General features: G+C 41.1%; 2 protein-coding genes across 2 annotated transcripts in view; one reads left to right on the top strand and one right to left on the bottom strand.

Moving 5' to 3' along the window:
* The window catches only part of LOC309513987 (uncharacterized protein), a gene marked incomplete at its 3' end in the record, with an annotated part of 131,440 nt that overhangs the window by 4,626 nt on the left and 101,375 nt on the right, over positions 1-25,439 (top strand). The window lies entirely within an intron of this gene.
* LOC309474806 (uncharacterized protein) lies at positions 5,876-6,996 on the bottom strand. Its single transcript, XM_082137427.1, has 2 exons — positions 6,350-6,996; positions 5,876-6,295 (listed from the first exon to the last, which is right to left on the bottom strand). Exons 1-2 carry the CDS (start codon positions 6,744-6,746, stop codon positions 6,129-6,131), a joined length of 564 nt encoding a protein of 187 aa, XP_081993553.1. The 5' UTR covers positions 6,747-6,996; the 3' UTR covers positions 5,876-6,128.

The following is a 25,439-nucleotide window of genomic DNA, read 5'->3' on the forward strand; positions in this document are numbered from 1 at the left end:
GTGTTTCTTTACATTTATACATTTGGCAAATGCTTTTTTTCAAAAACGACTCACACACTGTATTCATGGTATAGATTGTGTCCAGGTATAACAGCCTGAATTCGTCCATGTTTTTATGTTTTATTGATGCGTCAAAGGCATTTGATAGAATCAATCATGAACGACTGTTTGTAAAATTGCTTGATAGAGGTGCTCCTACATTTTTAGTGAGAATTTTAGTGTTTTGGTATGCCCATCAAACGTTTCAGGTTAAATGGGATAATGTTGTATCTGCTCCGTTTCATGTCAGTAATGGAGTGAGACAAGGAGGAATTATGTCTCCTATTTTATTTAATGTTTATATGGATGATCTGTCAGACCAGTTAAATAGGTTAAAAACTGGCTGTCTTGTGGGCAACATTGTTGTTAATCATCTAATGTATGCAGACGATCTTGTCCTGCTCTGTCCATACAGCGTTGGGCTGCAGCAGATGCTGAAAGTCTGCTCGCAATATGGCTTAGATTATGATATTAAATATAACACTAAGAAAAGCCACATAATGGTAGTTAGAAGCAATGAGGACAATAAATCAACTTTTCCGACTTTTTATTTGTCAGACAGCCCTCTTGCTGTGTGTGAGGTAGTCAAATATTTAGGACATGTTATATCTAATGACTGGACAGATGACAAAGACCTATATCGTCAGCGCTGTAAAATTTATGCTCAAGCAAATATGCTCATAAGGAAGTTTTATATGTGTTCAGACTATGTGAAGTGCTCTTTGTTTAGAACCTATATTACACCGCTATATACTGCTCAATTGTGGTCTAACTATAAGAAAAAGAGTATGCAGCGGCTAAAGGTAGCATACAATGATGCAATGAGGTTGCTGCTCCGTGTCCCTAGGTGGCATAGTGCCAGTCATTTGTTTGTGTCTAATAGAGTGCCAACCTGTGAGGCACTCTTAAGGCAACTGATGTTTGGTTTTATGTGTCGACTGGACAATTCAGTGAACCATATAATTGAAGCCCTAGTTAATCCTCTGAAAAGCTGTTATAGATATTTTTCGAGGCTTAGACGACACTGGTGTAATAGCCTGTATATTCTATAGGCTATTATATAGAATTTTTATGTATTTTTGTACCTTCTTTTTATGATGTTGTTGTGTTATATGGACCTGTGTCTGTAATAAAAGTTATATATAGGCCTATATTTGATCAGTTCATGCATTCCCTGTGTATCAATCCCATGAGTCTAGTGTTGCTAACACCATAATGTTGGAGCTACAAGATTCTTAAGGCGCAACTTTTAAACAAACATAAAAATAAATAAAATCTGTATTTAATTTAAAAAAAAAAAATTTCATATCCTGATCAACAATGTTCATATTGAAGGCTGTGAAAACAACCATAATGAATGTAACCTTGCAGTCTATCTAAGCAGTCTATCCAAAAAAGGGGTCAAATCACATTACATTCTAATATTGCAACATTACAATCTAAAAACAAAATAATGCTTTTTAAAGAAGTAGTTAAATTTACTAAACTTAAAAAGAAAATAACTCATACAGAATGCATTGCAGTGCCTGCAGTTAGAAAAAAAAATATTTGTATGGAAGTCTATGGGAACACTCAAGGCGGTTCCTGTTCCAGTGAAATCGCCCAAAAAGAGGCGGTACTCCACAGAACGAGACTTGACGCTGATTGGACTATATCCAGAGGCAGAACAACAGTGACTGCTAGCGTAACTCTGTGGTTGAATGCGAATGTGATTGAAAAAGTCCCTTTCACACTTTGGTGGTGCGTCGCCCAAACGCCCCAATGAAGAAACCGCCCCTGTCCATATCCAAACAAATGCTAAAGTTAGTACATATTTTTAGTAGTTCTGTAAAAATGTACGCGTTAATGCGTGCGATTACTCTGTTTCATGCAAATGGTTTTAAACAACGCATTCAAGCACGATAAGACACAAACGCAGTGCGGTACTGGCACGTCTGTGAATCTCCTGTCTGTGTGACACACACACAATCATGCGCTTACATTGTCACAAGGTCAAAAACAACATTGTCACAAGGTCAAAAACAACGAAAACTTTTTGTGCATTTTGACAGGGCAAGTAATGATCTGAACCAGTCTGACTGGACCAATAGAAAAAAAAAAGAGCCCTGACATATCAAGCGTAGCATTGTTCTGGCAGGTCACGTTAGTCAAGCTCGCATCAGCTCCACGTCTACCTATAGGAATAGGACGCCTATCACTGTGTATATAAGCTCATTCAGTATTATCAGCAGCTATCGCGTTTCTCAGGAGCTAATTAAATGGCGAAATTCGGCAGGCCGCATCATCTCACGAGGAATCGGGCAATCGGGAATTTAGCAAGAGGAATTCGTTCCCCACAAGGATTTCACCTCAGATTAATTCAAGCTCGTGAACTTGACCACGAGGTTCACCGCATTGATCATAAGCTGCCTGATTTGGAAGTGACCTCAGTCTGCATTGCTGCTCGCATCGCTGCATTATTGACACAGGACTCGATGTGATTCACTCTCCATTCATCTCTGAAAGTCTTCACAAAGCTAAGCTCAGTTCCTTTTTTAATGCTCATTACAAAAAGCTATCAGAGTATTGGCAACATACTTGTTGCTAAAGCTACCCGTGTTGCTTGGGCTTATCTAGTTGTTTTCATTAAAATACTCTTGCTAGGCTTATGCGATCATATTGGCAATGTCTGTTGCCAATGAAAATGTGTTGTCATTGGCAACCGCTCGCGTTGCACATGCTGTGCTTTTAGCACTATGCAGCACAGATTCAAGCAGCTTGCGGTGATAGCTAGGAAATAACCAGAGGTGGACAAAGTACACAACTTCCTTACTTGAGTGAAAGTACAGAAACTACTGGTCAAATATTACTCCATTACAAGTAAAAGTTGTAAAGACAGATTTTTACTTAAGAAGTACATAAGTACTCGTTTTTACAGTACTTAAATATCAAAAGTAAATGTCAATGCATTGTTTTATTATTGTTGCATTGTTGTGTGTAATACTTACATTACCTTATGCCTCTGAATCTATGCCTCCCTACCCTCATATCAATATCAAATTTATTTCTAGAACACAGTTCCAGTAGTGGGATTGAATGTGAGATTGAACAAGTCACTCAATAACGTCCACAATGGTTTCGGACACCCAAATGGCTGTTCCCTCAAATAGTGCCCTATTTAAAGTTTTTGGGCTTTTAGTATGAATATGTTAGCCTTACTGTTATCTATAAGCTAGTGTGCAGCAAAACAATGACAACATTTGCATTCAGAAGACCAAACCCAACGTTGAAAAATGAAAATGAAAATCAGGTTGATGTCAGAATCTAACACCGGATTGACATTAATCTCCAACGTTGGACAGATGTTGTATTGTGGTTGAAAACGAAAATCGGGTTGACGTCAGAAACGAACATCAGTCGGTTTCTGACGTCAATCTGACTTTAATTTCCAATCAAAATGCAACCCCTGCAACCAAAATCATCCCCTGACTGACATTAATACTTTCTACTCAAGGACCGTGACAGGATTGTAGTGGAGTAAAAAGTAAGATATTTGTCTTTCAAATGTAGTGAAGTTAAAGTAAAAAGTTTCCAGAAAAAATAATACTCAAGTAAAGTACAGATACTCAAAAAGTGTACTTAAGTACAGTACTCAAGTAAATGTACTTTGTTACTGTCCACCTCTGGAAATAACAATCCATGGTGCAAACGGAATCATTTTGCTGTGGCACAGCTCTGAAAAAGACAGTAAACAGTCACTATTCAGCTGAGTCAGTTCACCATTGATTTTGTCGGGTATTGGACAGGCTGGTCTATCTAGTTCTTGGAAACACAGCGTTCTTAAAGCTATAGTGTATTGTATATGATTGTTTTAAAGGCTATCTAACCTATATGTCATTGAAACACTGCTTGTTCTAAAGGCTATCTAGTGGCTATTAAAAACTGCTTGCTCTAAAAGCTGTCAGTTGCAATTGGAAACATGGTTGTTTTACTTTTAAGGTTATTTAGCCCAGTCGTTATTTGGAGCATAGCTGTGCTTTAGGCTTATATCTGGTATCATTGTTACATGCTGTGCTAAGCTTATCAGGTATCATTTCAGTAACTTTGCTATCAGTACTGTACGGTGGTTGCTTGTGTAAATGTTATCGAATATATGCTTGTTACTTAGGCTTCTAGTATTATTGCGCATACTGTCCTAAGCAACATGCTGTATAATCAAGCGTTGTTTTAGGCCTATCTGGTTGCATTGGAAAAATGCTCGTTCTTTATTCTATCCGAGTATTACAACATGCTGCGTTAAAGGGCCCCTGGATTTTTGAAAATGACCTTTCATGTAGTTTGTAACATAGCTCTAAGTGAATGAAAACATCCTGCAAAGTTTTAAATCTGAAAGTGCTCCGTATATAAAGTTATTGTCTTTCAAAAGTAAGAGTCGACTCTTGAGTCAATGAAATTAATTGTTTTTCAAACGAGTCATAAGCCGTTTCGTTGTGACGTCAAGACGAAACATTAGCATATTGCCCGCTCACTTATTGCGCGCACACACCAGGGAAAACATGAACCTCAAACCAGCAGCTGATTCCTGTGGATACTGGATAGCATCATGTCGAGAAGACGCTGTGCTCTACAATGTGACGGTAAAGCCAGTTTTGTTTCACTGCCCAAGGACGAGCATGTGAAGAATCAGTGGTTAAAATTCATCTTTACCATGATATCACAGCAGTATAATCTTAAACTTTTGTTGTGTTCCCTTTATTTCACTGACGACTGTCACGGTCATGTTCTTCTGTCTTCGTCTGTGTGTGCACTACACTTCCCAGAGTCCTCAGTCGTCATCACCTGCACCTGGTCCTCATCATCCTCATCATCATCATCACCGTCACCTGTCTTCCCTCATAATCTTCTGTGTATTTAAGTTCCTGTCCTTCACTTGTCTTTTGTCGGTTAATGTTTATGGTGAGGTTGTCTATTGCCAAGGATCTTTATTCTGAGCACACGCTCCCTTTTTGTTTGTATTTGTGAAGTTTGTGAATTAAAACCTTGGAAGTTATCTGTGAGTTCGTCTCCTCCTTCATCCACCCTGAGAGAGCCTGACAGATTAACCGACCTAAGAAGGAATATGGAGGAAGACGAATTTGAGGCTTTTTTATTTAATCAGAATGGGAGTTCATTGGAGGAGTTTGTTGAAGTGTACCTGCATCTGCATCAGGATGTTTACTGGGAGGAGGAATTTTTAAAGCAGCGTTTCTGGTGCGGGTTAGAAGATCCACTCGCCCAGATTCTGCTGAATGAGTACCTGCACCTACCCTTTATTAAATTTATGGACAAAGCTCTTTGGGTTTGTGGGTCCTCTCTCACCGTAACACCGGCCGATCCCGATCCAGCCGAGCCTGCACATCACGCCAGTCCAATCGAGCCTGCACTTCACGCCAGTCCAGCCGAGCCCGCACTTCACGCCAAATCTGCTGAGACCAAAGTAGTATGCGTCGTGCCCGCCGCCCCTGAGACTGTGAGTGTCATGCCTGCCGTGTCTGGGACAGCAAGCGTCATGTCTGCCAGGTCTGGGTCTCTTCACATCAGGCCTGACACTAGATCGGTTTTTCACAAACTGCTATCGAGCCTGGCAGATCCTCCGCTGATGTCAGTGCGATCTGCCAAGATGGCAGCTCCTCCAGAGTTTCGTCCAGCCGTCGCCTGCCCGCCAGAGCCAGTCGCCTGCCCGCCAGAGCCAGAGCCAGTCGCCTGCCCGCCAGAGCCAGAGCCAGTCGCCTGCCCGCCAGAGCCAGAGCCAGTCGCCTGCCCGCCAGAGCCAGAGCCAGTCGCCTGCCCGCCAGAGCCAGAGCCAGTCGCCTGCCCGCCAGAGCCAGAGCCAGAGCCAGTCGCCTGCCCGCCAGAGCCAGAGCCAGTCGCCTGCCCGCCAGAGCCAGAGCCAGTCGCCTGCCCGCCAGAGCCAGAGCCAGTCGCCTGCCCGCCAGAGACTTCTTCTCCGCTGGTCCCGTCCAGCACAGAGACTTCTTCGCCGCTGGTTCCGTCCAGCTCAGAGCCCTCTTCACCGCTGGTCCCGTCCAGCACCGAGCCCACTTCACCGCTGGTCCCGTCCAGCACCGAGCCTACTTCATCGCTGGTCCCGCCCAGCACAAAGCCCTCTTCGCTGGTCCCGCCCAGCACAAAGCCTTCACCGCTGGTCCTGCCCAGCACCGAGCCTTCACCGCTGGATCTGCCCAGCACCGAGCCCTCGTCGCTGGATCTGCCCAGCACCGAGCCCTCGTCGCTGGATCTGCCCAGCACCGAGCCCTCTTCGCTGGATCTGCCCAGCACCGAGCCCTCATCGCTGCCCTGCACCGAGCCCTCTCTGGTACCCGGGACTTTTCCCAAGTATTTTTTGGGGGGGGGCTATAGGGCTCCGTCCTGGCCACTCGAGGGGCCATGGCCACCTGAGGGGTCCTCACCACCATGGCCACCTGAAGGGTCTTCTCCGCCGTGGCCACCTGAAGGGTCTTCTCCGCCGTGGCCACCTGAAGGGTCTTCTCCACCGTGGCCACCTGAAGGGTCTTCTCCGCCATGGCCACCTGAAGGGTCTTCTCCGCCATGGCCACCGGAAGGGTCCGCACCGCCGTGGCCACCGGAAGGGTCCGCACCGCCATGGCCACCTGATCAGCCTGTTCCTCCATGGTCCCCTGTTCAGCCTGCACCGTCTTGATCACCTCCTCTGTCTGTCCTGCCACCATCCTGGAGTCCGTACTTCAGAACCTGGTCCACCTTCCCGTCACGGACTCCAGGATGCCCACCCCCCCTCCCGTATGCTGCCTTCTTCGGCGCGGGACGCGCCTTGCGGGAGGGGGGAGTAATGTCACGGTCATGTTCTTCTGTCTTCGTCTGTGTGTGCACTACACTTCCCAGAGTCCTCAGTCGTCATCACCTGCACCTGGTCCTCATCATCCTCATCATCATCATCACCGTCACCTGTCTTCCCTCATAATCTTCTGTGTATTTAAGTTCCTGTCCTTCACTTGTCTTTTGTCGGTTAATGTTTATGGTGAGGTTGTCTATTGCCAAGGATCTTTATTCTGAGCACACGCTCCCTTTTTGTTTGTATTTGTGAAGTTTGTGAATTAAAACCTTGGAAGTTATCTGTGAGTTCGTCTCCTCCTTCATCCACCCTGAGAGAGCCTGACAACGACTGCTTCTCAAATCTCGGAGTTCAGTGCAGGATTCGCAAACCACTTGCTCTTGAAAGAAGGTGTTCAAAATACTTCGTTTTGAGTTTTATATTGTGTAGGTATCCTGCGAACTGGTTATAACTGTGTCTATTAATGCAGATTGTCTGTCATTCTCACTACTTTGAGGAAAGATTAAGCATGGAGCAAGATTTGTTTTACCAACGTTTATGTTACATCAGTCATTCACGCTAGAGCTCGGCTAATGTATACATTCCATACATGCACTATTATTGATACAGTGTCCGAGTGTTCACCGCAATATATTACAAAACTACTCTGTAAATAAATCAGTACAAGTAAAATAATCGGTTTGTTGATGGACATGCACTTGTTAATGCTGATGGTGAGGAATTACAGTTGCAACATCTCATAATGTACCTCAAACTGAGTAGTGTATCACTGAGAAACATCCTGCTCGAGTCGTCCTTGCGATGGAGGTTCGGGTTGAATAACTAGTTCTTCCAGTGTTTCAACATGGGACTCGCGCTCGCATAGATATGGTAAAATCGACGTCATTGTATGTTACTGTCTTTTTTTTACGGTGTAGAAAGCCTCAGGACAGCTGACGTTGTTATGGCAATGGGCGTCTTTGTTTTCGACGCACGCGCTGTACGCGGTAAACCAATCACAACAGACTGAGCTGTCTGGCCAGAACAGAAACATACGCCAATCCAAACTGTATGCTAATTGTCAATCGTATTTGACAATAGTGGTCCTGACAGAAGTCGAACTGCACAGGTAAATGTGGGATTTATTACAGTGGGTTTATGTGAAGGTTGTTTTAAGTTCACTTAAATTAAAAGTTGTTATATTTTTTTAAAGCATAATAAATGTTCAAATTGATAGCTTTTAATTATACTGTAATACTGAAGGACTATATAATGGCTAAAATTGAGGGAGGGGAAATTTATTTCATTAAGACTTCAGTAGCAGTATTGGTATCAGTGAAACTGGCCTTCTTTCATAAAAAGATGCCATTAAACAAATATTTAAAATATAGGCTACTGTCTTTATGTTGTTTCTACATTAATTTGGAGTTTAAATGTGAAAATATTACAATATAAAAATATATTAAAAACTTTAATGTTTGGCACGATTAATCGTAGTATTTTTAGGGGGGGTTTTTTAATCGATTGACAGTACTTAATTTTTTTGTTTTAATTCATTTAGAAAATAAGTGATTTATTTAATTTAAAAAAATAGTAATTGCAGATAAATGGCCCTATTTTAACGATCTAAGCACATGGTCTAAAGTGCACAGCGCAAGTGCACTTAGGGCGTGTCTGAATCCACTTTTGCTAGTTTAACAATGAGAAAAATGGTTGGCACACCCAGCACATGGTTTAAAAGGGTTGTCCCTATTCTCTTCATGAGTAATGGGTGTGTTTTGGGCGTAACATGCACTAAACCAATCAAGAGTCTCATCTCCCTATCCCTTTAAAAGGCAGTTGCGCACAAATGGGCGCAAATGCATTTGCCATTTAAACAACGTGGCGCAAGACGAGAAAATTATAACTGTGTCGGGCTGAAACTAGTAAAAAAATCACTTGCCTGACGCATTGTGCCAGGTAGTTGTCTAAAAACATAAGGTCTGGGCTTTATGGCCGTTGTAATTGGCCAAAGATTGCTGACTTAGTCAGGCCGTCTGACTGACATGTAAAGTGACCAATCGCAGTTTTGTTTTGATCAACATCATGTTTAAAGGCTGGTAAATTATGCTACAATTACAGGCCTGTATACTATAACCAACTTTTGTTACTTTTGAGTTTATCTTCAGATATTACTTTCTCGATGAGATACTTCACTTGATATTCCATGTAGAAGGATACACAACTAATACAACTAATTCAATTGGCAATCCAGAGGGTCGACCAACCTCGGAAAATTGTTTCCTGTATCCCAATGGGTAAACATGACCATCCAGTGAATTACCAACCATATATCCACAGTACACACAAACATACAATAGACAAAGCCAGAAACGGACATAACAAATGCTCTTTTGGTTTAAATGTTTATGAAAGCTCAGTGTTCCCTCTGCTTAGAGAAATTATGAAAAAATATTAACCATGTATCAGACTCCATTTAGGTGGTACTTCATGTGTCATGCATATGAAGTGCAAGTTCTTTGACTGTTAAGTGAGAATCTGACCACGGTTTCGCATTTCTATGTGATACATCTAATGTAGGCCTACGACAGGTACAATTTTCAAAGTCCAGAAAATCTACTTTACAATGAAATTACACATACATATTGTTCCCCACTATAGACATGCATTAGGCCTAGATATTACAATAAGATGAGACCAGAATAGATTTTTTTATGTCTTTTTGTCTGACAGCCCTTCAGAGTGAACAGTTGAATAGCAGATAGCAAAAATAACGATTCAGTCTGCGAGGCAAGAAGTTGAAAGCTGTCTACAGTGTTTGTAGATAAGTGTGTGTTTGTTTGTGTATGTTTGTGTTAGCAGTTGGTCTTCCCGAAAGTGTTCTAAAGGTAAGTCATGTGGAACAGACACAGCTTGTAAATGTGTGTTTCTGGGGAAGTGCTCCAATGGTTTTCTTTGACTTGTGGGCCTCATGAGAACTGAATGTGTGTAGCCCCCCAACATGGCAGTGATTGACCAAAGAACAGAAGCTCTGCTCAGTGCATTTGAAGTCATCTCTTTTAAAGACCTCCCGTGTCTGTGGTGAACCAGTGATAGATCGTCACCCAAGCATTCTCTGACATCCAATCCTAGAATCTGTGATTATAAAATGCGTGAGGCATTTCCACACACCGCCGTATCAGGCCGTGAAAAAAAATCTAATTTCGTTCCTCTCCACAGATAGGCTGAGGTTGATATATGTGTTTGTGTGCAAGTGTTTCTGCAGGCGCCCTTATTTGTGACCCCACTGCCCTCGCAAAAATGTTTTTTTTGGAATCATTTGTTCAGATATTCTCACTTTTTATGTATTTTATAATGCTTGTTTTCCATTTTCTCTTTGTTGACTGTTAGGTTATCTTTATCTCTGTGTTTAAGTTTATTTATAAAATGTCTGATATTTGCAACACATTTTTAATAAAATGTTTGGACCCAATCATTTTAGAGCATCTATTTTATTTTTATAAAAAATAAAAAAAAGATATCCTTTATTCATTTTAAAGCTGTTTACTCTGACATGACTTAAAATAGATGCAAACGGGCTCTTTAAACTGTGAACATCACAAATCGTTTGTAATGACCTACAATCTTTTCACTTGATTAACAGCAAATGTGTGGCTGTCTCTCTGACAGTAGTCATTACATGTATGAATACAATAGTGTTGATTATTTTAAGTGCTTCTTCTGTCCAGTGTGAAGAAAAAGTGACTTAATGCACTCTCTTGTTTCATCTCTGTCATTTGGGTGATGGCACCTCTCTCAGCTGTCATTGTGTGTAAAGAATCTTTACTTGTCTTTAGGGGTGCCTCTAGGCTGTGTATTAGGTATGACATGATTAAATGGTCATTGTAGTTGCTAAATGCTTTGAGGTTGTGCTTGGCATTTGAGATTTTAACTAGTACTGTGTATTCTCAGCAAACTGTCCTTGTGTACATAGCTGAGAATGAACACAACTACACACTTGTATGTTGCTTTAATAAAAAATAAAAAAAACATGACAAAAATAAATGTGTTGTGATAAATGTGAATGTCAGAATGGGTGACTATAAGGGTGTCTTCACTGACTTTATGTTTGGAGAGAAAGGCTGAATAGCACACATCTTAGAATAGTATATTTTATGATTTATTAAAGTATGCATTCTATTTTCAATGGATTTCTGAAGTATGCATTCATGCATAGTTTAGTTTGACATAGGTGTATCATCATGGATTACATCATTATTATGATGCAGTAGTTTGTTAACATACTGCTGTACTGTCATTCTCCTCACCATTGCAAGGGAAAGCACAAGAGTGATTTAAACAAAAAGACTCTGGTATTTCATTCAATTTTTTTATTTTTTATTATTATTAATTAATATTCCATTCTGTTTGATTAAATCACCATACTCTAGCCCTGTATGCCATTTCTATTGTAATGAATTCTAGGAAACACAGACTCACAGAAGTAGTGAGAAACAATAACCAGCGTTTATTCATTCAGGTAAATAGCAAGGTAAGTATATTGCAGGTAGACAACAACCATTACAATGAAGATGAAGCTTCAGCAGTCCAATTGAAGTACGGTGCACCACACGCACACTTTCACACCAATGAGTCGCTGAGTAACTGAATTAAGAATAGGTTTCTTCTTACAGGGACTTGGAGAACACACAGAGAACTGGAGACTGGAGAAGGAGACTGGAGTAGAGGTGAGGAGAACAATGCGGTGGTTGGTATCTCAGGTAAGAATAACATCCAAAGCTTGGGTGAGTCCTAGTTGTAGACCAGACCAAGATGAGTGTGTGGAGCAGGCTTAAATGGAGTGGAGCTGATGAGGGTGAATGATGGCAGGTGTGTGGAGTGTGTGCAGGTGAGAAGCAGGAAGGATTCTGGGGAACTGTAGTGCAGAGGTGACAGGTGAATTGTAACAATTCTGTTCTATTCTATTCATGTCACGGTCTTGTTATGCTTTGTGTTCTAGGACTATTATTTTGTATTTCATTTTGCCCTGTTGTCCCTGTGCTCTAGTTTCCTTGGTTTAGATTCTGTTTGTTCTACTCACCAGTTATTTTCCATGGTTACTTACTGATTGTGTTGTACACCTGTAGAACAAATCAGTACCTTGTTCAGTTAATTATCTACCTGCGTACTCCTTAGTTACCATTGTTCATTGTTTGGTGTTGTCTTTGTTTTAACACAGAACTGTTATGTTTAATAAAGTTGTAAGTGTTGCATTTAGATCCACATCCCCTCTTCCTTTATATGCCTGCCATGGCTATTCTATTCTATTCTATTCTATTCTATTCTATTCTATTCTATTCTATTCTATTCTATTCTATTCTAAAATTGCCACTTCCATGCTGTTACTATTCCATTATATTTATAAAAGGCACACTGTTCTAGCCCTTCTGTACTGTTTCCATTCTATTCTATTCTATTCTATTAATTCTAGACTTAGCTGTTGCAACTGCAGAATCAGCATCTGTGGAGGACGTCATGAAGTTTCAGGCTGAAAGGTGATAATAACGGCTGATGCGTCCAGGCAGTGTTGCTAATGCTCTTACGCACAGTAGGGAAGCATTTGGTAGGGTGCATGCAGACAGAATTCCCTCAACACCAGCTTGGAGCCTGAACATCACTGTGCTCCGACTAATTGGATTACAATGACAGTAATGCACTACCAAGCTTCACACTTGCCACCTAATAAATTGAACCAATTTCAGTTAAGGATGGAGATTAAAAAAGATTGTACAAAGAATGAAGTAAGTTTACCTCATTGTTATTAATAAAAAGATTACCTTTCTACACACTGATAGTGAAAATAAAGTGCTTTGATTTGGCCTATACATTGTCATCATTATTAATGCTGCCAGGGATAATGATGCTTATAATTATAGCTGTGATAATCAAAATATGAATTATGCCCATAGTCAGTGTCAGTGCCTCATAATAAGCTTGCTCATTATTTTTAGCAATGAGTTATTTATCGTTTTAATTAGCTTATATTGTCTGTGTTTATACATTAAACTTAACCTTTCATGTTTGTTTATTGTTTGTTTGTTTGTTTGTTTGTTTAGGAATGGATGAAGTAATAAATTAGTTTACTCTTCTATGTATTGTGCATGATGACTGGATGATGATATCACTCTGCTCCATGCAATGGGTTCTTCAAATTATGGTTGACCCTTTTCCAGAATGTTCTCTCTCTCATCTTCTCTATGTGACCTTCCTTTGATCTCCTCTGAGCTTTTGCTTTTTTATTTTCAGCTCCAGTCTAAACTCATACATCTGCTGAATTATTTATTTATGTCAACAAGTTCTCAGCCGCCTCTCTTTTTTTATTTTGAACATTCTTGCAACTTTCTTTTGTTTTAATTGTTTCCATCTCTGTTAATGCTACCAGTTGTGTTTATTAGTAGTAGTAGTAGTAGTAGTAGTAGTAGTAGGTTTCTGTCTTTTGTGCTTTTTCTTATTATTTCTTTTTTTTCTTGTTTTGTTTGTTTGCATATTTATCTAAATTAATTTGCATGTGAAATGTTTGGAAGACATCACATCATGATGATTGTTCAGTTACTAATACCCAAGTAGTACTCGCTTTAGTAGTACACCTCCGCCGACGTGCTCCGTCTTTTCAGTTTGCCACTATAAATCGCTATTTTTCTGCACTAAACTAGTGAATTTTGCCAAGATATATTCAGAGATGATTGACAAGATGTTATAGAATAATAATTTAATGAAAACCCAATTTTGACCAAAAAAACTGACAATCGACCTATTTTTAGACCTTACTGAAAACGTACCAGCGCAACATCCGACGGGTTTTCCCAGATCGCATCACATAAGACTATGATTGTACTAGAATACCCTTCTTCCTTTTATTCACCTGTCTTCCAGTACCGTCCCCTGTCTTGCTTTCCTCATCTGGCTGACCTTATCTCTGTGGCTAAATCATCTTACAGGCTGAGCTGGACGAATGTTTCTGATGGTGAACGATAAGGTGTATAGGGGTTTTTAAAGGGGAAAAATCATCCTACCTGGATCGTCACTTCTCTACTGAAGAGATTGTAATACAATGAAGTATGACAGACATTCTCTGTCAGCCAGGCCGGCATAATTCAGCCCTTTGTCTCGCCCTATAGCTCCCCCTCCCCTCCCTCATATCCCCCTCTCCCAGTCTGCCCTGCTGCACACGCACTGCACCATATCTACATATTTGCTGTAATTGACATTTTCCATTTGGCAGGTTCTCTATCTGCTGCCTGTCGTCGCCTTGGAAACGATCACATGGCTTCAGGCTAGCGAGTTAGCACCACTGACTGGAAGCAAACTCATCTCATCTCTAACATTCCCAACCTTGACTAGAAACCCCTGTCTTCCCCTTAGGGACAGTTTAAGCAGCTAAATAGTCAATTTTTTTTTAAACTAATTATATTTAAGGATTAATAAGAAATGTATTACGCTCCTTGGTTGAATTAGCATTGCTGTGTTGTCCAGGCTCCTTTCGTTACCTGGTGGTCTCCAGTGTAAACAATTTTACATCAAGCCAAACGCTGCATTTAATTAGCGTCTGCCTTGCTAATTTGACCTTCTAACTACAAGGTTATCTTGAATTTCAATCCCACAATCGTAACTAGGGAAAGAAAATCCAATGAATAAGAAAACAGTTGAAAAATCAATGTAGCTAATCTGGGGGCTTAATTAGACAAATTTCAATGAAAGGCAGTTTAAATCCAGATTCTGCACATTTCCATGTTTCTCTGCTGGTTGGCGACTAACCCCCTGATGAAGATAAATGTTCCTAACAACAAATGAGAGCAGCAGGGGCCTGTACCATGAAGCCGGTTTAGGTGGCTAGCCAGCTATGTTTCAGTTTAGTTTCCGCCAACCCTGGGTTTTAGGTACTATGAAAGTAGCTTGGCTTTAATCGGTGTTCGTTGCCATGGTATCTTACGCTGCACGGCTAACCTGCTCCGGGGCAGGTTATGTTCTGGATTCAAGATCTCAGACTGAAGTTTGACCAATCAGCTGAGAGCAAAGAAACATATAGGTGACGTAACTTATTCCCAGTGTCTGTTGCAATGACTTCACCTTTTCTTCCAAATCCTGTGACATCTCAGCGCAAATTGTTTGACGAGCACTTCGTAGAGAAAGAGTTTTTAGCCAGACAAAATCCCCTTGCCTTTCCTGATAGTTACTTGTATGAAAGATACAGATTTTCCGCGGAAGGAATGTCTTATCTTTGCGAACTTCTTGAGCCGCACATAAAGAATTTAACACGTCGAATTCATGCACTTACTGTACCGCAAATATTGCGTTGCGTTTTTTTGTTGTTGCAAGTGGTACATTCCTGCACGGTGGGTGACGCACAGAAGCTCGGGGAAAACACGGTTTGTCGAACCATTCGTAAGGTGGTCCTCGCTCTGCAGGAGTACATGAATAGTTTCATTAATAGTGTTCCCCGGACATTTATCGGCCATGTCCATAAAAGAGGGCTTTTATAAAATTGCTCGTAAGATATATTGATAGGGTGACATCACATGAACACATTTTATTAGATTTTTTTCAAAAAGCAAATTGCACAAATGTACTATACAATATAATACATGTTAAGAATTTTTTTTAATCTTTATTATTATTCTGTTAATCTTATGATAGGATTCCCTAGCTTTCTTAGTAGTACAAATACGTTCTATATTTATGTAAAATTATGTATATATGTATGTGTAGCCTATGTGTAATATAGCCTATAGCCTATTTTTTTAATATATAAAAAATGTGCATGTATCATTTTTGATATATTATAAAAATAGGCTATATTACACATATAGGCTACACATACATACATAATTTTACATAAATATAGAACGTATTTGTTCAGCAATCTTTCTCCAACAGTCTTCTCTTGCTTTGGCAGCAGAGACCGTATTGTTTCGAGCTTGAAATACATATTTAAATTCATCGTAATTCTGAATGATTATCTCTTGCTCCTCCGCGGGAAAATATATCGCTCACGCTCTACCCGCGATTGGTTGTTCAGTGTCGACGTCACTCTTTTACTCCCCTGGGGCCTGTACCATGAAGGTAGCTGAACAAACTCGGGGTTACAGGATTAGTTTTGAGTTGACAAAACCAAACCGATGCAATCAGGCTTTATTGGTACCATGATGCAGCTCATCAACTTTCTCTGTCAACTCAGGCTTTGATCCTTAAGCTATGATTACTCCACGCGCGCGTGCACATAAAAGAGTGATGTCAACACTGAACAACCAATCGCGGGTAGAGCGAGAGCGATATATTTTCCCGCGGAGGAGCAAGAGATAATCATTCAGAATTACGATGAATTTAAATATGTATTTCAAGCTCGAAACAATACGGTCTCTGCTGCCAAAGCAAGAGAAGACTGTTGGAGAAAGATTGCTGATTGTTAATGTGTAAGTTAAACAAATACGTTCTATATTTATGTAAAATTATGTATGTATGTGTAGCCTATATGTGTAATATAGCCTATTTTTATAATATATAAAAAATGATACATGCACATTTTTTATATATTATAAAAATAGGCTATAGGCTATATTACACATAGGCTACACATACATATATACATAATTTTACATAAATATAGAACGTATTTGTACTACTAAGAAAGCTAGGGAATCCTATCATAAGATTAACAGAATAATAATAAAGATTAAAAAAAATTCTTAACATGTATTATATTGTATAGTACATTTGTGCAATTTGCTTTTTGAAAAAAATCTAATAAAATGTGTTCATGTGATGTCACCCTATCAATATATCTTACCAGCAATTTTATAAAAGCCCTCTTTTATGGACATGGCCGATAAATGTCCGGGGAACGCTATTAATGAAACTATTCATGTACTCCTGCAGAGCGAGGACCACCTTACGAATGGTTCGACAAACCATGTTTTCCCCTATAGCTTCTGTGCGTCACCCACCGTGCAGGAATGTACCACTTGCAACAACAAAAAAACGCAACGCAATACCATTTGCGGTACAGTAAGTGCATAAATTCGACATGTTAAATTCTTTATGTGCGGCTCAAGAAGTTCGTAAAGATAAGACATTCCTTCCGCGGAAAATCTGTATCTTTCATACAAGTAACTATCAGGAAAGGCAAGGGGATTTTGTCTGGCTAAAAACTCTTTCTCTACGAAGTGCTCGTCAAACAATTTGCGCTGAGATGTCCACCGGATTTGGAAGAAAAGGTGAAGTCATTGTAACAGACATTGGGAATAAGTTACGTCACCTATATGTTTCTTTGCCCTCAGCTGATTGGTCAAACTTCAGTCTAAGATCTTGAATCCAGAACTTAACCTGCCCCGGAGCAGGTTAGCCGTGCAGCGTAAGATACCATGGCGACGAACACTGATTAAAGCCAAGCTACTTTCATAGTACCTAAAACCCAGGGTTGGCGGAAACTAAACTGAAACATAGCTGGCTAGCCACCTAAACCGGCTTCATGGTACAGGCCCCGGGTCTGTTTTACCTTAACATTTGTTTTTGTTTTTTGTCTTTTTTAAATGTAAAAATTAAGACATGTTTTTGGTTGGCAAAGCCTAGGACTATATGATTTAAGGACAGTTTGTGTTAAGACAGTATCATTAATTCCCTAAATAAATAAAAAAAGATTACATTATGGATAGTATGGGAGGTATTCCTCCACATTCTCCTTCAGCTAACTGGAGTGTATAACTGTCATGTGTCAGTGTATGTTTGGACTTTCAGTTTGTGTTTTGATTGGTTCCTGTTTTTGTTTGTTCTTTTCCCGCCACTTCTTCTTTTCCATGGTTACTGTCGTTATCAGTTCAGTTGTATCACCTGTTTAGTCATCATCGTCATCTGTATCACCTGTGTTCTGTTAATCAGTGTAAGCTGTGTTTGTATTTACGTTCTGTCAGTCTTCATTAGATCTCTGTTATATTTAGTGTGTGTTGCTACTTGTTCTGCTGTCCTGTTTAATTACATTAAACCTTTGTTTTTGGAAATATATCTTCGTGTCCGTCTGCCTTCCTGCAACCACCCGTGACAATGACCTTGTAGAACATATTTAGAGTACCTTTAGGCAAAATGAATTTGGGAGAAGTAATTTGTCATTTTAAGTATGCCATGTAGTTTTAATTTGAAAACCGAAAAATTTTATCAGTTGAAGTTTCCCTTACAGTTTGCAAATAAATAACTAAATGGAAACCTTTGTGCACTTTTTGTGCATCATTTCTGTAGGATACAACACATTACTTTACTTAGTCTTGAACCACTGCTTACCCCCCAAATCATGTTGTTACCAATCTGCACAACTTTATTCATGAAACTCAAAAGGGGTCACTCATCCTCAGTCACTTTTCACTTTCTTTTCATCTTTTTTCCATATAACATAATAAAAAGGGAATGATGATTGAGGCTATCATTTGACTAAAATCTCCTTTTGTGTTCCATGAAATAAAGAAAGTCATGTGGTTTTGGAAAAACATGCGAGTAAATAATGACAGGGTTTTTTTTATTACTGGGTGAACTATCCACTTAAGAGCATTCTCTAAAGTCAGACAAGTAGCTATATTCAGACAAGTATAGAAAAGTGACTTACAAGTAACTGCACAAAAAGCCTTTAGGGAGTCTATAGAGAATATTATGTTGAGTTGTATGCATGTCAACATATTACATTGCTCTCTGGAATATATGATTTAGCAATTTCTGATCAGTTGCAGCATTATGCATTTTTTTTTTCTAATGATCTCTAAACTGTATATTTGTCCATATGCTTAACTATGTCTCTCCTATCACGACTCTATCTTCTCACATGACAGAATAATTTCCCCTTAAATCAGTATCAGTGATGATACAAGACCCATTTTCCTGCCATGAGAAATAAACAAACAAACAAACAAACAAACAAACAAACAAACAAACAAATAAATAAATAAATAAATAGAACAAACAATCAAACAACAACAACAAACAAATGAATGAAAGAAACCCCAAATCAAGAAAAGTTGGGACATTTTGTAAAATGCAATAAAATCTGTGAGAATCTGTGATTTTTTTATTCTCTTTCAACTTTATTTAACTGACAAAAGATTTCCAATGTTTTTACTGCACAACCTAATTGTATTTTGTAAATATAAACAAATTTTGATGGCTACAACACACTCCAAAAAAGTTGGGACAGAGGCATGTTTATAACTGTGTGTCACATCCCCTTTCCTTTTAATTACACGTTTTAATAGTTAGGAAATTGAGGATACTAATTATTGCAGTTTTGCAAGTGGATTTTTTGCCCAATCTCGCCTGATACAAGACAGCCGCTCAACAGTCCATGGATGTCATTGTCTGATTCTCCTTTTCATGATGGGCCATACATTTCCAGTAGGTGACAGATCTGGACAGCAGGCAGACCAGTCAAGCACATCCACTCTATGGTGTAAAGTGTCTACAAAACTCTGATGTAGCACATGCTGAATGAGGCCTGGCATTTTATTTCTTCTCAGGAAAGATGTGATCTTGATGCCATTAAATGTCTGTACAATCACAATATACGCCTCCACATCAATGGTACTTTCACACACATGCAAGTCACCCATGCTGTTATCACTGATGTACCCCAATTCCATGACTGTTTGCTTTTGTACCTGTCGCTGATAAAAGTCTGAATGGTCACTTTCGTCTTTGGGACTGAGAACTCAGTGTCTGTTTTTCCCAAAAACAAGCTGAAACGCGGAGACATCTGACCGCAGCACACATTTCCACTGTGTTTTGGATCATCTGAGATGAGCTTGGGCCCAGAGAACTCGGTAGCATCTCTGCATTGAACAGATGTATAGATTTCTCATTGCTTAACAGAGATTCAAGTGGCATTCCTTGATGCAGCAGCAGTCTGTGTAAGTGACAATAGTTTTCCAAAGAATTCCACATGGCTATATTTAGCAAAGTAGTATGAAGGTTTATTATGCAATGACATCTGAAGGTCATGCACATTCAACAGAGCTTTCATGCCTTGCCCTACATGTACTGATATTTCTCTGGATTCTCTGAATCTTGTCACAATATTTTGTAGATGGTGTGTAGATGGTGAAAAGACCTAAATTATTTGCAATCTTGCATTGAAAAATGTGATTTTTGAAATGTTTGACAATTCTCCCATGATATTTGGCACAAAGTGATCAGCCATGACCCATCTTTGCTTGCAAAGACTGAGATGCTCCTTATACACTCAATCGCGATACACATACCTATTACCAGTTAACCTTCTTATTGTGGACTGATTCAAAATAGTTTGACTTGGATATTATATAACATTTTCACTTTTATTTTGCATCTGTCCCAACTTTTTTTGGAGTGTGTAACAGCCATCAAAATCAAAATTTGTTTATATTTGCAAAACACAATTAAATTGTTCAGTAAAAACATTGGAAATCTTTTTGTTGTACTTTTGTCAGTTAAATAAAGTTGAAAGAGAATTAACAGATCACAGATTCTTGATTTTATTGCATTTTCCAAAATGTTCAAACTTTTCTGGATTTGGGGTTGTAAATAAATAAATAAAAAGTGAGGGATTCTTGGTGTCAGGGTTAAGATTAGTGTTCTCAAAAAAAGTTATTATGCAGAAAGAGCTCTAGATTATCAGCTAAGGTTGAATTCTACTTCATAATTGCTTTAATGATAACGCTCTTCTCAAATCCTTAAAATTGGTGCTCTGTTCACCTCCATTTAAATAACCATTGTATATTAGGGATGACTAATTTTAGAAAATATTGATAATAAAGGTGCAGTAGATGATCTGGAAAATGCTAACAGCCTGCTAGCATTGAAAGCATATTCAATTCAATTCAATTCAAATTTATTTGTATAGCGCTTTTCACAATACATATTGTTTCAAAGTAGCTTTACAGAAAGTGCATTTCAGAAATGTACATAGAAAAATACAGTTAGTTAATCATGTATTAATTTAGGGCATAACATATCGCCGGCGTTGAGTCGTCTCTTCACAGGCGTCGAGTCGTCTCATCACAGGCGTCGAGTCGTCTCTGCACGGGTGTTGGGGCATCTGAAGTTTCCATGAGAGGCTGGATACAAACTGGAGCTGACGAACTCTATTTACCTCGGGACTAGCGTCCCGAGATAACGACAGAAAAGCAGATGGGAAATAATTTGCATAGCTGCTGTTCATAATATTAATGCATTCAATCTTATTCAACTGTAGTATAAAAGGTAAGTATTATGTGAATGCTTGGCTAAAGAGATGCGTCTTTAATCTAGTTTTAAACTGGGACAGTGAGTCTGAGCCTCGAACAATATCAGGAAGGCCATTCCAGAGTTTAGGAGCTAAATGTGAAAACGCCCCTCCCTCCTTTAGTGGTCTTAGATATCCTAGGAATGACCAGAAGCCTCGAATTTAGTGATCTTAAATAGCGCGATGGATTGTAGGGCGATAGAAGTTCCGTTAAAAATACCCAGGAGCTAAACCATTTAGGGCTTTATAGGTCATTAGTAATACTTTGTAATTGATACGGAACTTAATAGGTAACCAGTGTAGAGATGATAGAATTGTTGTTATATGATCATATTTTCTTGACCTAGTAAGAACTCTAGCAGCTGCATTTTGGACTAACTGTGGCATGTTTATTGAGGATGCAGGACAACCAGCTAATAAAGCATTACAGTAATCTAGTCTCGAGGTCATGAATGCATGAACTAACTTTTCTGCATCAGAAACAGATAGCATGTTACGTAGCTTAGCAATGTTTCTAAGGTGGAAAAAGGCTGTTCTTGTAACATATGAAATATGATTTTCGAAAGACAAGTTGCGATCTAGTATAACTCCCAGGTCTTTTACTGTAGTGGATAAAGTAACAGGACATCCTTCTAAATTAAAGTTATATTGTAAGAGGTTTTGTGGGCAGTTTTTTGGACCCATAAGTAATACCTCCGTTTTATCTGAATTTAATAGCAGAAAATTACACGTCATCCAGTATTTTATATCTTTAACACACTCTGTCAATTTAGATAATTTATTGTTTTCATCTGGTCGTGATGAAATATATAATTGAGTGTCATCAGCATAACAGTGGAAATTAAATCCATGTTTTCTTATAATATTACCAAGTGGCAGGATATATATTGAGAATAGCAGAGGGCCTAACACAGATCCTTGCGGCACTCCATAGTTTACTGACGTTATCTTCGATTTTTCCCCATTTAAACAGACAAAATGGTAGCGGTCTGACAAGTATGATCTAAACCAGCTTAATGCCTGTCCATGAACACCAGTGTAGTTCCCTTTCAAGGGAACTCGCGTTGCGTCGAATTGACGCTATGGGGAACGCTTTGCGTGATGACGTCTTGAAGCACATGTAAAATCAGTCCAATGGTGTGGCGGAACGTCAGAGGCGGGTGACGTCACGTACCAGGAAGCTATAAAAGCCGGCCCGAAACAGAAAACGAAAGCTTTCTGAGTCTTCAGTTGCGCTCTGTGTGAAATCTGTCTGTTTATTTGGTGTTGTCTGTCTATATCATATATATATATATTCAGTATGGCGAGCAAGCAGCAGTTTAGAGTGTGTGTCCATCCCTGCCCGCGTTATTTAACGGGAGGTGATACTCACGCTCTTTGTGTTGTTTGTTTGGGTGAGGAGCATGCCCAGTCAGCACTCGAGGGTGGTGACTGTGTGCATTGCGACGCGCTTCCATTGCGTTCGCTCCGATCCCGCTTGGCTCGGTTCAATCCCGATCGCGTTCCCCAGGGCTCTAGTCCCGCCGCTGCCGAGGCACGACGGCAATCACAGACCTGGGGTTCGCAAATGGATCTATCAGTGGATGTTGAGACGGGCTCTGCCTTATCTCAGCCTCCTTCTGATAGATCCAGTGCCTCTCATCAGGGTGTGGAAGCACGCGTTGCGGTTTCTTCCCCCCCGATGGAGGCACCAATACTGCAATTGTCCAGCTCTGAGGAGTTGGACGTTGTTAGTATTGACGCTGAGTCTGAGGATTCGCCACCTCAGTCTCATGCGTTTGAAGAATTGCTTGATTATCATTAGAGCTGTCGAGCGATTATCTATTGAGTGGCCAGAAGATAGGCAGGGCGCTCGTTCGAAAAGCAAGCTGGACGAACGTTTCCTGCCATCTCGTGCACAGCCTCAGTGCAGAAGCCTTCCGTTTTTCCCCGATCTCCACACCGAGGTGTCGAGATCGTGGGGGAAACCAGTGTCATATCGAGTGTATACTGCACAAACATCACACTATTCATCCATTCACAATTATAAAGAGCATGGTTATGGGGAGATGCCGAAGGTGGAAGAGACGCTCGCGAGCTATCTCTCTCCAGCAACGGCATCTTCTCTGAAGGCTCCTGCACTTCCATCCTAGCCAGTAAAAGTTACATCTTCCCTGGTTCATAAAGCTTATGCCGCCGCCGGTCAAGCTGCAGCGTGTTTACATACAATGTCCATAATGCAGGCTTACCAGGCTGAGTTATTGGGTGGTTCTGAGGATGGCGGGGGTATTAGTGCTGATACGGTGTCTGAACTGCGTAGAGCCACAGATTTGTCTCTCAGGGCCACCAAGGAGACGGCTAAATCCATCGGCCGCTCTATGGCAGCCCTGGTGGCCACTGAGAGGCATCTGTGGCTCAACTTAAGTGACATAAAGGACAAAGAAAAACATGTTCTTTTAGATGCACCAGTATCCACGCAAGGGTTATTTGGAGACGCAGTTAATAGTGCTGTAGCGAAGTCACAAGAAGCTTCAAAACAGGCAGCTGCACTTCAGAAACTTCTCCCCCGCCGTTCTTTCTATGAGGCTGCTGAGCGGGAGCAGCCTCACTCCTCTAAAAAGAGCGCTGAGCACCGCGCCACTCAGAAACAGAGCGTTTCCTCCCGTGCTCCCCCACAAAAATCTCGGGGACACGGAGGGCGCTCTCAAACCCAGCAGTCTTCGAGGGGTAAAACGGATCTGCGGACCGTTATTACCGCCAAGAAGGCTGCTGGGAAAAAGTCCTGATGTCTGAGGGCTCAGGACAAATGAGGGTAGTCCCCCCGAAGCAGAGCGGTTAACACCTCTTTTCACGGTGCCCGTCTCTCTTCGGTGCCCTCAGGGGACCGTTCTGCCAACCCTGCCGCCTCCGGTGTTACAGGGCGCAGCGGTCTCCGGCGAGCACATATCTCAAGGTCCACCCGGAAACGTAGTGGCCTCGGGATGCCCGCCCCCTCTGAAGAGGGTGCTAGAGCAGTCTGTTCGGTCGTTCCCTGCCGGTGCGCCGTTACAGGGCGACGAACCGACTACTCAACAGCAACACAATCCAGAAACCAGTCTCGAGAGGCTGGTACCTCTAGTAGAATCTTTGACAGCGTGGAAGCTACTGTCAAATGTTTCTCGTTGGGTCCTGCAGACCGTGGCAAAAGGATATCAGATACATTTCTAGAAACGCCCAACTCGGTTTATGGGGGTCCTGCCCACAGTGGTGGGCCCCGAGCAGGTTCTGGTTATGGAACAGGAAGTAAACACTCTGTTAGAGAAAGGGGCCATAGAATATGTACCTCCCTCCGACAGGGAAACCGGGTTTTACAGCCGGTACTTCATAGTTCCAAAGAAGGACGGGGGATTGCGTCCCATTTTAGATCTTCGAGTTCTGAACGAGTCATTCATTCAGCTCAAGTTCAAAATGTTAACATTGAGACAAATCGTGTCACAGATCAGGTCCGAGGACTGGTTTGTCACGATAGACCTCAAGGACGCATATTTCCGTCCTTGTCATTGGAAGTTCCTGAGGTTTGCTTTCGGGGGCAAAGCATACCAATATCGAGTTCTTCCATTCGGCCTGGCTTTATCACCCCGCACTTTCACCAAATGCGTGGATGCAGCTCTGGCGCCTCTGCGCCTCCAGGTTGTTCGCATCATGAACTACATCGACGATTGGTTGATTTTAGCTCAGTCGCATCAGATGGCGGTTCAACATCGAGATGTTGTTCTCGCCCATATGAAAGAGTTGGGGTTACGGCTGAACGCCGAGAAGAGTGTGCTTTCTCCATTTTAGAGGACCACTTTTTTAGGCGTGGTTTGGGATTCAGTGTCGATGCAGGCGCGCCTGTCACCGCCACGCATAGATTCCATCCTTGCAGCTGTGAAGAGTGTAAAGCTAGGCCAGCTACTCACTGTCAAACAGTTCCAGAGACTGTTGGGTCTCATGGCAGCAGCTTCCAACGGGATACCTTTTGGACTACTGCACATGAGACCCCTGCAGTGGTGGCTCAGGACCAGAGGGTTTTTCCCCGAGGGGCAACCCATTTCGCACAATCAAGGTCACGCGGTGATGCCTACGTGCCTTGGTTATGTGGAAGAAACCTTGGTTCCTGTCCCAGGGCCCAGTGCTGGGAGCTCCTTGTCGTCGCAAACTGCTAACGACGGATGCTTCCCTCACGGGTTGGGGAGCGATCCTGAGGGTCGCTCATCTCAAGGTCTGTGGGAAGACCATCATCGTTCCTGGCATTCTATAGCCTAGAGATGTTAGCTGTCTTCCGGGCTCTGAGGAGCTTTATCACAGGTCTCAGGGGACACCATG

Source organism: Leuciscus leuciscus (assembly GCF_965113295.1).
Source record: "Leuciscus leuciscus genome assembly, chromosome: 14".
Lineage (NCBI taxonomy): Eukaryota > Metazoa > Chordata > Actinopteri > Cypriniformes > Leuciscidae > Leuciscus > Leuciscus leuciscus.

Excerpts from the sequence above, each read along its gene's own strand:
- LOC309474806 (XM_082137427.1), bottom strand. The coding sequence starts at position 6,746 with ATGGTGGCAGGACAGACAGAGGAGGTGATCAAGACGGTGCAGGCTGAA. Across the intron at positions 6,296-6,349 it reads GAGGGCTCGGTGCAGGGCAG|ATCCAGCGACGAGGGCTCGG; the intron begins CGATGAGGGCTC and ends GGTGCTGGGCAG.